This window comes from Galeopterus variegatus, unplaced genomic scaffold, assembly GCF_000696425.1.
Source record: "Galeopterus variegatus unplaced genomic scaffold, G_variegatus-3.0.2 Scaffold3068, whole genome shotgun sequence".
Lineage (NCBI taxonomy): Eukaryota > Metazoa > Chordata > Mammalia > Dermoptera > Cynocephalidae > Galeopterus > Galeopterus variegatus.
In genome coordinates, this window is record NW_007729179.1 from 123,687 (window position 1) to 138,614 (window position 14,928).

The 14,928-nt window shown below is 41.1% G+C and overlaps 1 protein-coding gene across 2 annotated transcripts in view; it reads left to right on the forward strand.

The window, feature by feature from the left end:
* Nucleotides 1–14,928, forward strand: part of GNB1 (guanine nucleotide binding protein (G protein), beta polypeptide 1) — a 42,631-nt gene that overhangs the window by 9,103 nt on the left and 18,600 nt on the right. For both annotated transcript variants that reach the window (XM_008583865.1, XM_008583864.1), the window contains exons 2-5: nt 2,461–2,563; nt 7,583–7,621; nt 9,268–9,374; nt 14,235–14,298. In XM_008583865.1, the coding sequence (XP_008582087.1) occupies nt 2,507–2,563; nt 7,583–7,621; nt 9,268–9,374; nt 14,235–14,298 (267 nt within the window). In that variant the 5' untranslated portion in view covers nt 2,461–2,506. The remainder of the gene's footprint in view (nt 1–2,460; nt 2,564–7,582; nt 7,622–9,267; nt 9,375–14,234; nt 14,299–14,928) is intronic.

A 14,928-nucleotide genomic window follows, 5' to 3' on the forward strand; every position in this document is an offset into this window, starting at 1 on the left:
GGGAAAAAAAAAAAAAAAAAAAAAAAAAAAAAAAAAAAAAAAAAAAAAAAGAAAGTACTTGTCTGTTTACCTAGATTCTAGAATTTTGTTGTTTTCAGTCCCGTACTTAAACATTAGCTTATCTTTTAGTGTTTGAATTAGGATGAGAAGTTTGGTTTGCACTTCATGACAGCCTTAACTTTTACTTTTCTTCACATTGATTTTGGAAGGATTGAATAAAGTACCTTCTTTTTACAGACTAAGAACAGTTCTCTAATGTGCATTAGGAGGTTGTTACTAGAGTCACAACCCCAACTCTGCAATAAAATATGAGTGAGTAGTTGTAGGGCAGGCAGGAAGAATGCAAGGCAGAACTCATCAACACAGCCTTCCATTTTAAACATTACTTTGTATTCTATTAGCACTTTTATTATTTTACACACTAATATTGATAAATTGTAGTCCTTAGAGTTTATTTGTGAAAACTGGAGAGAATTAACCAGTCTCGCCCCATAAGAGTACACTGTCCTTGAGGCATAGCCTTGCCCACGTCTGCTTTCAGCCATGCTGCAACTGTCCAAGGAGGCAGAGGTGGTGTTCTCCTTTAGTGAAGCTTTCCTTGTGATTCAAACATCCACTTCAAGTAATGCCTTTAGAAACAACTGTTTTGGACTGACATCTTTCTTGCTGTGCACCTCACCTTCCCAGAGAGCAGTGACAGCAGGCTCTACCTTTTACTGTCTCTTGGTTTGTACCCTCATTAGCTTTAGCTTCTCATGACAGGCTGTGCCTTGTAGGCCTTTCTTAGTGTTCTATGGGCTTTCATTTAAGGTTGCTGCTAATGAATTTGAGGTTACTCTTTGTCTTTCCTAGGAGTTTGGCAGTTGACTGATGCTGTTGCTCGAGATCTCCAGCACTTAACAAGCTCACCCCCTTCTGCCTGCCTGCCCACCTGCCTGCCCACCTGCCTGCCTGGCAGAGCAGCTAAGGCTGGTGGGTGCAGTGAGGGCAAGAACCATGCTGGGGTAATTTGCCACCACCTTACTCCACTTCACCCCAAGAACTTACATACTTTTTAAAGATGCTTTTTATGGGGAGAAATATTTTTATCAGTAAATGTACATCAGGTATCTATAATGTAGATCATGTAATGATTTTGAATTTTTTTTTTGCAAAACAGGAGAGTTTGGTCTAGAAACTTCAACAATTAAGCTTTTGGGGTCATACAGATAATTTCTTCCAGATGTGTTTCAACCTCAAGAAAATAAACAATTACCGTTAGTTAAATATTAGATATATATTATAGTAATGTATGGCTTTTACACAAAATTTGTTATGGTAAAATTGTTCCCCTGTGTAATTTGTAATTTGCATAGGAAATTGAGGTTTTTGCATAATCCCTGTTTGCATGTGGGAGCTACTTGTATTCTTAAGTAATTAAATATATTTGTAGTTGTATCTTCATTTTTGTGAAACTTTGGTCATATTTATGATTGATTTAACCAAGATCTTGGTCAGAAATACAATTTTCATTTATGGCATTCTCTTGGAAAGATGAGTCTCTTGTTTAACAGGGTGATTTCATTTTGACTGTGATTTCAGGAATACTAATGTGGCTAGGGATGGACATGCAAGGCTGAGCCTGATTTAGCCTGTACCTATAAGGATCAGGATGTCGGGGCCGGCCCGGTGGCGCACTGCTACAGTGCGCCGCTTGGGAAGCGCGGCGGCGCTCCTGCCGAGGGTTCGGATCCCACATACAGACCTGGCTGCTCACTGGCTGAGCGAGGTGCGGGCGCAACACTGAGGGTTGCGATCCCGTTGCCGGTCCCGGTCCGGTACGGGTGCGACACTGAGGGTTGCGATCCGTTGCTGGTCACGAAAAAAGACAAAAAGGAAAAAAAAAAAAAGGATCAGGATGTTGTTTCTGAGCCTACTGGGATCCCATGGCCCACTTTGGTGGGAAGGCAGGTTGTCTCTGAACTGTGCTGGACACTACACCATGTCCTTTGAGGATTGCTGTGTGAAGATCCTGACATCTTTTGACCAGTCCTGGATTCATGGTCACTGATGTGGTTTGAGATGCTAAGTTGCCATTGTCCTGTTTCCTAAAGTAACTGCCTCTGGGTTTTCATGTGATAGCTATTCTAAAGGTCGGTCTTAGGTTTTTGGGTTTATAGGGACACTCAGATCCTGTCGTGAAAAATGCTTAACAAATTTTTCTTTTTTCAACCCACCACTATATTTTTCAGTATTGTATTAGACATTGTCATATAATTCAAAGCCAGTGAATAATCGTAATTCTATTTTATTAACCTGGTCCTAGGTATGCATTTTATAAGTTCCGATGAATGCTGAAGAAAAGCTCTCTGATTTATAATCAATTGTAGCTCTCAAATTTTCAATTTCCTTTTCTCACCTACTTCATTAAATTACTCAACAGTTGTTTATCAATTTTTTGTGTTTGTGTTTCTGTTTCAGATCTCAGATTCTTTGAGGTGGCACTGAAGAGCACTAAGATCAGAAGATGAGTGAACTTGACCAGTTACGGCAGGAAGCCGAGCAACTTAAAAACCAAATTAGAGTGCGTAGCTAAATATGTGCTTAGTTGCATTAATCGTTTAGATTTCAGGTCATATGTTACCTTCTAGGAAACATGGGTTACAGAATGACTTGTTCAGTGTTTTAGATTCAAATTACATCTTAACCGGCCTAGTATCTACTGATTATAGATCCAGATACTTGGCCTAGTACATTTTTTTCAGGATTTTGTTTTCTTGTATATAATAATTTGTTATTTAGGTAGACATAAGATGTTTCCACAGAATTCATGTATTTTTTGCACTTTTCATCTTAACCTTAAGAATTAGCTTTGAGACACTCTTTTGACCACTGTATCAGAATGTGGTATCTGCCTCCCTTCCCTGAATATTTGACTATTAAGTTGAGGACAGGGCTGACCAGTCAACTCATTTGGTTGGAGTACAGTGTTCTAATACCAGGGTTAAGGGTTTGGATCCCCATACCAGACAGCTGCAAAATAAATAAATAAATAAATTGAGGGCAGAAAACTTGTTTAGAAATAAGAGTATTAACAACAATAATTATTGAAATCGACTGCTGGATAGAGCAGATATACGTACTTGAGATAAAAAAAACACCCTGCATGGGCCGGCCTGGTGGCGCACTGCTACAGTGCGCCGCTTGGGAGCGCAGCAGCGCTCTCGCCGAGGGTTCGGATCCCACGTACAGACCAGCTGCTCACTGGCTGAGCGAGGTGCGGGCGCGACACCGAGGGTTGCGATCCCGTTGCCAGTCCCGGTCCAGTACGGGCGTGACACTGAGGGTTGCGATCCATTGCCGGTCACGAAAAAAAAAAAAAAAAAAACACCCTGCATAAAGAGTAACTTTCATAGATTTCTAAAATACTAAATTTCAGTTTGTGACTGATATAATATTAAAATTGCAGAATTTAAGAACTTTTTTAAAAGAGAGGGTTAGTAGGTCCAAAAGGAATGAATTCTGCTCTCCTCCACTTTTGCAGAGCAGTGCTTTTAATGAATATTGTATAGAGGAACATTTAATACAAGCATATGTTTCTGTTCTCAAAACTGTTGAAGAGTGAGAGAAAAAGAGGTAAAGTTATCAGGAAAAACCCAATCTTCAATGTATTTATAGGTTTTGTCCAATTGATGAAATAGCTTTCGCTCTGATTTTTTTTGTTTTCATTTGTAAGGCTTTAGCTTTCCTTCAGAGCTTTACAAGAAGTTGATAGCATTTGGCACATGTCTAAACAACAGTTTATTTTTCTGAGTCTAGTATAAGGATGAACCCTAATTATTTCCTACTAGGAATTGGAGAAAGAAGCACCAACATCATTTTAGCCAACTTTTTCTTGAACTGAGAAAAGATCGTGGGATTATCCGAGACTTGTAGCCAAAGAGAAAACAGAAAATATCCTCCACTGTAATACTTTCAAATCTTAACATTTAAAAAATCTGACATAGCTCAGTGAAAATAAGGAAGACCTAGATGTTTCCCCTGATCAGACTTAACATGTCCCCTTCCCCCAGAATTAATAAAATATATTCTAAAATATTCGGTCTGATATAAAATTATTCCTGGAAGTAGCTATTAAGTAAAACCAAAAGATGTTTCCTAAAATTTTACCTGACTTAAAAATTTAAGCCAGACCATACAACTGAGTTAAAAAACAATAACAATTTAAGCTTTTACACAGTTTATTTTTATTTATTTTTCCTTTTTGTCTTTTTTCGTGACCGGTAACGGGATCGCAACCCTCGTTGTCGCGCCCGCACTGCGCTCAACCAGTGAGCGGACCGGTCTCTATATGGGATCCGAACCCTTGGCGGGAGCACCACTGCACTCCCAAGCGCCGCACTCTACCGAGTGTGCCACCGGGCCGGCCCAATATCCAAATTTTAAAAAGTAATGGCTGAAGGGGCCCTGCTTCTCCTCCCATGTTTTCAAGGGCCACAGATGTCACGTAACATTCTGCAAGTGCTCCTGTCACATTAACAATGTCAAAAGAAACAGATGGAATTAATCTTAATAAATGTTATGCAAGTCAATGATATTTCTAAAATATAATTTCAATATATAATTAATAAATTTTTGAGCTATTTCACTCTCAGTTTTTTGTGCTTTAAGTCTTCAAAGTCAGTTTGCATCTCACACTTCACAGCATCCCTCAGTGTGCACTTGATGCATTTCACATGCTCGGCAGTCACCTGGGGCTTGGGCTCCCATGGTGGGCAGCACAGTTCAAGAACACACCCTAGGAGGGCTGCTGAGCTCCACCCAGTAGTGATGAGTGTTCTTTACAGACATTTGTGTAGGCTTTGTCTCTGCTATGCACGAGACGGGGCAGTGAAGACTGACACACGTTGACACACGTTATTTCTGATTGCCCAAGAAACAGAGGCTTGTTAAAGAGTGCAGAGCATCGTGAGTCAAACAAGAACGGTAGATTATTTTAAGAGCAGTTGTGTTCTTTCTTAGATTTGTTTTTCAGCCAAAAGACCCTTAAAGGAATTTTCTCCTTTTGATTATTGAGGAAACATGGGCTCTCAAAGGGGGGTGCTGGTTGAAACACTACATGCCCTTCAATACACAGAGCAGCTGATGGAGTACGAAAAACTCTACAGAGTGCACAGGTGCAGATATTTTATAAAGCGAGTGCCAGATCATGCATGTGAGTGCAGCTCATGCATGTGACAGGCCAGCTGCACCAGACACTTGGGCCAAAATGTTCTCTGGCCACTGCACACCAAGCAGAGCCCAGGCTTTAGCTGAGGGTGTACCCTCCTCTGTGTTGCTGGACTCTGTTTGTTTGACATACATCCAAACAGGATAGGAAATTGAGTGATTAGTGGTTTGGATATATTTATCTCTGTATAAGTGGACACATCTGCATAGAACTGGAAATTCTTCTGAAAGATGTTAAAGGTTTCTGTTCATTAAGCAGTTACAGAGCTCGTTTCCATTAGAAGACTTCCTCCTGCAATCTTAAGTAAAAAGTGTCCTGAGAAATGCTTCATTCATTTAAATAAGCACCTGTTGGCTGAAATGAAGATTGAATTGAAGTTATCTGTGTTTAATTTTTAAGACAGTTTTTTCTTCTGTTTAATGAGCATCACTGCAGTCTGTTATATATAGTACATTCAGAAACCCATTTTAGGGCCGGCCCGGTGGCGCACTGCTACAGTGCACCGCTTGGGAAGCGCAGCAGCGCTCCTGCCGAGGGTTCGGATCCCACATACAGACCGGCCGCTCACTGGCTGAGCGAGGTGCGGGGGCAACACCAAGGGTTGCGATCCCGTTGCCGGTCCCGGTCCGGTACGGGTGCGACACTGAGGGTTGCGATCCGTTGCCGGTCACGAAAAAAGACAAAAAAGGAAAAAAAAAAAAGAAACCCATTTTAGTCTTTGGACATTAACCAGGGTGAAGTTGCTTAAATCCCATGTTTTGTTTTCTCCATTTTTAAGTTTCTTGTTTTTTTTTTTTTTTTGTCTTTTGTCTTTTTTCCGTGTCCGGCAACGGATCGCAACCCTCAGTGTTGCCCCTGTACCGGACCGGACACCGGCAACGGGATTGCAACCCTCGGTGTTGCTCCCGTGCCTCGCTCAGCCAGTGAGTGGGAACCGGTCTGTATGTGGGATCCGACCCCTCGGGCGGGAGCGCCGCCGCTCTTCCCAAGCGGCGCACTATCCAGTGCGCCACCGGGCCGGCCCCAAGTTTCTTGTTATTTTTTGAAATCAAAAGCTGTATAACATCACCGAGAATGGTGTTCAGAAATAAATATGAAACTCAAAACTTGACAGATAAAATTCGTTGACAAAAAGACTTGGTGGTCTGCATCTTCCAAGTGCCCCTTACTCCAGATTTTATTGTTGGTATAGGAATGCTTGATTATGTAATTTTTTGTTTTAATTATAAGCCTAATGACTAATAATTGCTTAAAGATGAATTTGGAATATATTTATAATCATCTCAATATATTTCCATATTATCAGTTTATAAATATTCCCACCAGCCTCATAAATTAAGAATCACTTGTGCCCCCTACCCTTGACGTCAGGGACTTGCTCACATGTGGGTGGATGCTGTCACGTGGCCAGTTGCCACTTTGAAAGCAGATGGTCAGATGACAGTGTAATGGAAACATTTTTCTCATTAGAAATTGTCATGAATTCTTTGAAGCTATGCCTGCATTCAAATTTTGAACCTTTTTAAAGCTATTGTTTCATTTTCCTTCACAATGTATGAAAGTACTTCAAAACATTAGTGGAAAAATAGAATTAAAGGACAGTATGAATCTTTTTGTGAACTTTTTGAAAACCCCTCATATATCTTTCTATTTATAAAAATACATGCTAAATTGAGATTTCAAGATTTATTTTCTAGTAACTTTAGTCATTTAGTAGTAATGAAAACATTTTAATTAGCATCGATATATTCCTTCACAGTTTTTATCTTCTTCAGTAGGTTTTATGGATAAGAAAACAGTTTGATAACAAGATAAGAACAGCCAGAAAGTCTCATCTGAATTTGATTCTGAGTACAGATCCCTTGCTCTAGAATTTAGTATCAATGATCGTTTGGCTTGAAAACAACATCTTTAGTTAATATAATCTGAAAGTTAAGTTTTGGGGGCTGGATATTGGGTCTTTTTTAGCCTTTCTTCCTTGGGCCCCACCCCTGCTGGCCTCACATGAGCTGTGATAAAGATGGATCGAGATGAGTGTGAGCTGGCCCAAGGACAGGTGAAGGCAGAGGCAGGTCCCAGGGTTCTTCAGTGCTGGCCCAGCTTCCTCTCGTGTGGGTTGCAGTCTGGGGCCTCGGGTACTGTGCTGGTAGATGAGATGGCCTGCAGATCTTAGGTGGGTTTGGGTGTTTATTTCTCTGGGTTCTGTGTGGACTATGGGATGTTAAAGGAGAAGAATCAGAGTGCTTTGTCTCTTCACATCCTACTTTGCTTCTAACCATTTATGGAGGTCCTCTTTGAAACTGATGTGTGAGGACCTAGGATTACATGTATGTAAAACATTACTCATTTTCCTTTGTCTTTATTGTTTCCTAGGATGCTAGAAAAGCATGTGCAGATGCAACTCTCTCTCAGGTAGGAACCAATTTAATCATGCAGAGTAGTCTGCCTGGTGCAGAGGCTGCTGGGTGGTGCTGCCTACACCTGAAACCTCTCCTGCACACTGGGATATAAAGCCACTTATGGGGCATTTTCATTCTGATGATAGGCATGAGAAGTAGTGGGATTTTGTTAGATGAAAACAGTCACTCTCAAGACTTAAGTAATTACTTCCTATTACAGAGTAATAGTTGTAAAATATTGATATTGTTTTAAATTAAGTTTTTTGAAGCTCCTCTTCTTAACAAAGTCTGCCTCAGAGCTTCAATTTCTAATGTTCAATTTAGCAATTCCTCAAAAAGTTAAACACAGAATTACCATATGACCCAGCAATTCCATTGTTAGATATATACCTAAAAGAATAGAAAACTGGCTTTCAAACAAATACGTGTACACACATGTTCATAGCAGCATTATTCACAATAGCCAAAAGGTAGAAACAACCAAAATTTCCAAAACTGAGTTGATGAATACGTTGTGGTATATCTGTGCAATGGAATATTACTTAACCATAAAAAGGAATGCAGTACTGGCACACACTGCCACATGTATACACCTCACAAACATTATGATAAGTGAAAGAAGCCAGACACAAATGGCTATGTATTGTATGATTCTATTCATATGAAATATCCAGAGTATGAAAATCCACAGAGATACAAAGTATATTAGTGGTTTCCAGGGATTGGGGGGAGAGAGAGACTATGGGGCAGGAGTACTTAATGGGTATGAGGTTTCCGTTTTGTGGTAAGGAAAATGTTCTGGAACTAGATAGTGGTGGTTACACAACATTGTGAATGCACAAAATGCCATTGAATTGTGTACTTTAAAATGGTAATTTTGTGTTATGTGAATTTTATCTTATTAAAAAAGTAATAAAGTCGAAAGGATTGGACAGAAATGTGAAAGAGAAATTATATTTATGCTTCTACTGAGGATTAAATTTTTTGTACTGTCTAAATGCTTTAGGGGATGCACTTTAATTGGGCTTAAACAGTAAATTGAAGAAAATTATAGTACGTGGAATTACCTGAATTTGAATTCTCAGATAATTTTGGACTGTCCATTTCTCAAAACCCACTATTGTGATGCACATACTCTGTTTGCCAACCTAAAATTACCAGTATTTATATGGTGGGTAGGCCCGCAGGTGTACATGTGCAAAAGCAGATGCTAACCATTGTCCAGGTCCATGTGGCCTAACATAGGAGCCATTTATTAAATTGTGATATAAGCCATCCATGTGGTGGTGCGAAAGAAGAGCAGCCTGTGAGGACTGAGAGACCTAGGAGGAGCTGGGCCTAGGCGAACAGTGAGAGGAAGGAGAGAGAAAAGGACAAGCTTACCTGTCTGTGGACTAGCTGCATGCATATTGGAAGGGACGGGAGGGGGAGAGACAGGGTGTCCTGAGGGTCCAGCTAGAGCAGTAAGACTAAATAAGAATCACAAAAGGAATTAGGTACACAATGCCATAATAAAAGCAGTTAACGAATGGCACCAGGAACCTGGTCGACATAATAGGTAAGCTGCACAGCCACTATAGGAGTGGGAGAGAAGGGGAGATCTCAAGTGCAGATGCATTTTATCGCAGATGTTAATCTGCAGTAACTTTGATTTTTCAGATCACAAACAACATCGACCCGGTGGGAAGAATTCAAATGCGCACTAGGAGAACACTGAGGGGGCACTTGGCCAAGATTTATGCCATGCACTGGGGCACGGATTCCAGGTATGTCTGGGTGTTAGCAGAACATCATGCTTGATACAGTCAAGGGGTGTTCTGTTTTCCTAGGGGAAAATAACTTGAACTCATTTGCTGTATTTTATAAAGAAAGAAATTAGGAAGTTGAATCAGAAATCTGGGCAGGCCAAGTGTAGCACTGACAAGTGCGCTCCCCTTTCCCGATGCCTGCTTACCTGGGCTGACTGTGCTGCCGTCTCTTCACCACAGTGGCCAGGTTCATATCAGCTCTGATTTATTTTTCACACCTACACCTTTCTTTCAGTTTCTAGACCTTTGTTCTCCGGGCTCCACTGCCTACTATTTATGTGACCTTGGAAAAGTTATCTAACCTCTCTGTGCCATGGTTCCTCGACTTTCCAGCCTGTTCCTTACAGCCTCTTGGCCCACGCCCTCTCATGATTTCAGTGCTCTGGCTCAGGGAATCACAAAACCTACCCTGTGCGGTGTTGGAGGATTAAGTGTGGGTGCCAAGTGCCATGCACGGGTTTGCCGTTGGTTTTCTTCTTGAAATGCATGGCAGGCACATGGCAGTGCACATGTGAGCTGCTGTCACCTGGCCTGTCTGCCCACCTTCTTCCACTTACCATGCCGCAGACATGATTTCCTTCCTGGGCTCCTGTGCCTTCTGCTGTAAATTAGACTCATTACTCGGACTTCTTTTCCCTCTGGGCATCTCACCTTCATCCCCACCTCTGGGTCCTTTCTTCCTCCCTCTTTCATACCCTTGCTCAGGCTATTTGTCTTTACCTGCAGCATCCTTGAAATGAAAGCTATCAAACTCTCTTCTCTTCTTTTAGAGGCTTCTAGAAAGTCTGTCTCTTCTGCTTTTTCCACCCAGATAATTAAATAAGATGCTGGTTGATTTGTGTGACTATCATATGCTCTTTCAAACACCTAACATACAATTCTTAACATGCCTTTCCTTGAGTAGTGTGTTTTTGTGTGTGTGTTCAATTGTCAGAGTGGAATTTTCTGCTTGGCTTTCTCTCTGTTCCTGAAATTGTCTGCAGGAGAATGTAAACAGCTAGAGAACAAAAGCTTCTATCTTTAGTTTGTTCTATACAGGATCCCATGCAATTCCATTTGCGAGCTAACATCATTTTAATGATGGCAGTAGTCAGAAAGGATAAAAAAGGAAAGGGGAGAGGAACCAAGGACTTGGGGAGGTGTTCACAGGGTTCAGAGTTTCAGTGAGACAGGCAGAATAAGTTTCAGAAATCTGTTGCACAGCATGATGACTATAGTTAGTAGTAATGTATATTTCAAAATTGTTCAAAGAGTAGATTTTAAATGTTCCCACCACAAAAAATAAGAAATATGTGTGGTGATGTATATGTTAATTAGCTTGACTTAATCATTCCACAGTGTAAACATATATCAAAACATCACATTGTACTCCATAAATATTATTTCTTGACTTAAAAATTTTTAGAGCTGGCCAGTTATCTCAGTTGGTTAAAGCGCAGTGTCATAAAATTTTTTTAATTATCATTTTAAAGAAATAAGTAAAAGTAGCAAATGCTTTGTAAAGTCAAAGTTATCTCTTTAAAAAATTTAAAAATTAAAATGTTTTTTAAAAAATGTTCTTACTAACGGGGCTGGCCCATGGCTCACTCGGGAGAGTGCGGTGCTGATAACACCAAGGCCCTGGGTTCAGATCCTATATAGGGATGGCCGGTTGGCTCACTTGGGAGAGCGTGGTGCTGACAACACCAAGCCAAGGGTTAAGATCCCCTTATCAGTCATCTTTTTTAAAAAAGTAAATTAAAAAATAAATAAATAATAAAATGTCCTTACTAATCAATCTACCTTAGAATTTATTATCAAAAGCGGATGGTAAACAAAACTGTGTCACCTCTAGGACTTTTCCTCTGTCTGTGAGAGCATCAGGACATTATACTAAACAGTGCTGTTAGCCAGGCATTATTCAGGAACTTGGAGCACAGTACTGGGAGGCTGGTCTTGGCTCCCTCAGCATTGTGCTCTCCTGCAACAGCCAGGCTCTAGAATGGGTAGTCCGGGAGGGAAGAGCGTGAGCTGCAGGCAGGTGTGTTCAAGGAGCCAAGAGATGGGTGTGTGTGTTCCAAGCAGCAGAGGTGGGGATGGGGTCCCAAGAGTGAGGCAGGAGGGCCGTTAGGCACCAGATCACTGTGTGCAAGGCTGTGTTTTCCATCTAGTCTCAAACACAAATTGTGACTTGAAAGCCCTGGTGTTGGAAGGAAGAAAAGCAAGGGCACAAATGAGCAGGACCACGTTCAAGATTGCCGCTGCCCCTGCGAGCAAGGGGGCACATCGGGGAAGAGAGGGTGGTGGGTGTGGTGTTGGTCTGTTCTCGTTCTTGGACAGGGTGCTAGGGGCATGGCATTTGTTTTATAATTGCTGTTTAAACTGGGCAATTATATTTCATAATGCACAGTCATAAAACCAAAAAATGATACCAAGGAGAATCTCTGCTGTCCAAAGCCGTCTCAGGATTATTTGTTCTAGATATCCATGTTTTCTAGATAGATCAGTGATTGCCTCTTTAAAACCCAAAATAGTTTTGTTTTGTTTTGTTGGATATATTTTTTCCTGAAGTCATTTTCATATTTCCTGCCTTCATAAACAAAGGTGATTGCACAAGATTTTTTCATGACTCCAGGCTGTGTTTATGAGTACCAGTTATTTCACAGTGTTTGTATGATTCATGGACACCAAACTGTTGTAATGACTAGCAGTGTGTCTTTCAAAACTACACAAGAGGCCCACAATGAGTGGCTTGTATAAATGAATATATTAGTGTATAATATGTGTACATTTGAAATATGTTTACCAATATATTCATTCATACTAAAAAAATTTTTTTTTTTTTTTTTTTTTAAAGATGACCGGTAAGGGGATCTTAACCCTTGACTTGGTGTTGTCAGCACCACGCTCAGCCAGTGAGCGAAACGGCCATCCCTATGTGGGATCCGAACCCGGGGCCTTGGTGTTATCAGCACCGCACTCTACCGAGTGAGCCATGGGCCGGCCCTCATACTAAAAATTTTGATAACATTTAAGATTCTCTTTCAGTCACATGAATTAATTTTAAATTTTTTCTTCCCTTTCTCAAGTCTGCCGAAGTCTTGTGGTTGGGAGTAACACACAACTAAACTAAGGTTGGCTTGGGAGCCCTCCTTCCTCTGAGTGAAACAAAGGGCATTGGGTGTGTGAGCTCGACTGCTGCTTGCAGTGTCCTGGAGCCCTTTGGTTACTTCCTGGCTTGGCCTCTGTGTTCTGGGTGGGTGGCACCTCAGGTAACTGACGTGTGACTGGATGAAGGCTCTAGGAGGCAAAGTGAACCCAGTTCTCCTACAGTTACCTCACCTGGGATTAGGAGACGTATCTTTTCTCACCTTCTGGAGGATCAGCAGACAGCTTAACATTTCTCTAACCCCTCTGTGAGTCAGCAGTTATTAAGCGTCTGACCAGGAGACCTCTCTAAAGGTGACCTTCCTGACCTGGGAGGATGAGCTGCTTTAGATTGGCTCTGATACTCCGTTCGAAGTCTCAGAAGGGCTAGATGGAAATAGAGCAGCAGAGAGAAACTTGCCCCATTGCATAGAAATAGCTTTAAGTACCTAATGTGTTAATGACTGGACCTGGATGGGGGACTTTGCTTTAAGAATTACATCTGAAAAATAATAGGAGTGGAACCTGCACTTAGTTTAGTTCTGTGATAGATTTTGTAACACGGTGTTAAAAAGGTTTTTATTCCTTGCTGAACTCATTGATGCCTTTGTAAAGGAAGTTCGTGGTTAGTGCTTCAAAACATACAGTTCAATTAAAAGTGTCAAAGTTATCAGAATGGCTTGAGCGAGTTTTACCTCCAACTTTTGATCAGCTTCAAGAAGCCAGATACTCTCACAGCTGAAATGGTTAAAACCTGTGTGTTTTGACAAAATCTTTAAAATTAAAAATTATTATGATGTTATTACCATACTGACAAATATGCACAGAATTGTGAGTAGAACCTTCTTTGTTCTTCCTTAAAAACAGCGCTCTGTGTAGGACAGAGTTCCTCAGGGTATCTCATGAGTAGCTATGGTCCCCAGAATTTACCCTCATTCAACTTACTTTTTAAGTGACATAAAATTCCTTTGCTCATTATTTATGCTTTCCTTTTGCAATAGCCTGTCTTAATCTGCAAGTATAGCAGAGCTTCTTTTCAACACACAGATTCCAAACTTAGCACAGTTGCCCAGAGCAAGAAAATAATCTTGAGAAAAATTCATGACAGTCACTCCTGCTGTACCGGGCACAGTTGGACTTTAGTTTGTCCTTTCCTTACCAGGCAGGTGGGAGGTGAGTGCCTCCTTATGCTTCTAGCAGACCTAGATTCCAGTCTCAGTCTGGGAAATATTGGAGTGAGAAACGTTTCATGAATTTGGAATGTCAAGGCTTTCTCTGTGTCAGAATGGAACAGAAAGTTGTGTACTAAATATTTGTACCATGTTTTGCTCTTGAAAGATCTGTATGTCTCCAATTTGATTTATAATGAAAGGAAACCAACCAGAGGCAAGCAGTTATGAGGTAAAGTCAGCCTGTCTTATCTGACCAAGGGCTCTGGTCTGCATTAGGAACCAGGCTTTCTCCAGTCTGAACTACTTATTATCTGTGACAGGATTTTTGTTTGTGCTTTCAAAGTTGGTCTCACATTTAGAACGTTTTTTTTTTTTTTTTTTTTTTGGCTTATCTATAAGTGTGCTTTGTCTCAAACAGGTGTAACATTGAAGCACATGTTAGAAGTCACCAAAGTTTTGGTGTTTGATTTTCATTTGCTGCCTTTGCGGGACTGTGATTGTTTTTGTGCTTTCCCTCCAGGCTTCTCGTCAGTGCCTCACAGGATGGTAAACTCATCATCTGGGATAGCTACACCACAAACAAGGTAGGGACTGCATAATTCCCCTCCCTGGAAAACCAGCCCGGGAAATGGCAGGGTTTTAAACTCTGGATTCATTTATGTTAAATCATGTAACACAGGATAGGGAGGTCAGTCATGGCAAGTTTTGTTTTTTAGTCATGAAGTCGTGTAGGTGAGATAGAAGCTGAATCACGTGCTGGCAGATGTGATTGGTCTCTTCTGTTGGATTGGGCACAATTGGACTGTAGTTTGTCCTCTCCTTACTGAGCAGGTGGGAGGTGAATGCCTCCTATGTTTCTTGGAGACCTGGGTTTTAGTTTTAGCTCAGTCTGGGAGGTTTCATGTTTTATTTATAGCATACAGAAATAAAGATTTTAATTTAGTCCTTACGTTTTACAAGAGATCATCTGAAAGGCATTATACTTTGAAGTATAAACTAGATTCTTTTTAAAATGTAAGTCAGGGTTGTATTGTGTTGAATAAAAAAGTACTATTATTGGGGCCTGCCCGTGGCTCACTCGGGAGAGTGCGGTGCTGATAACACCAAGGCCGCGGGTTCAGATCCTATATAGGGATGGCCGGTTCACTCACTGGCTGAGCGTGGTGCTGACAACACCAAGCCAAGGGTTGAGATCCCCTTACCGGTCATCTTTT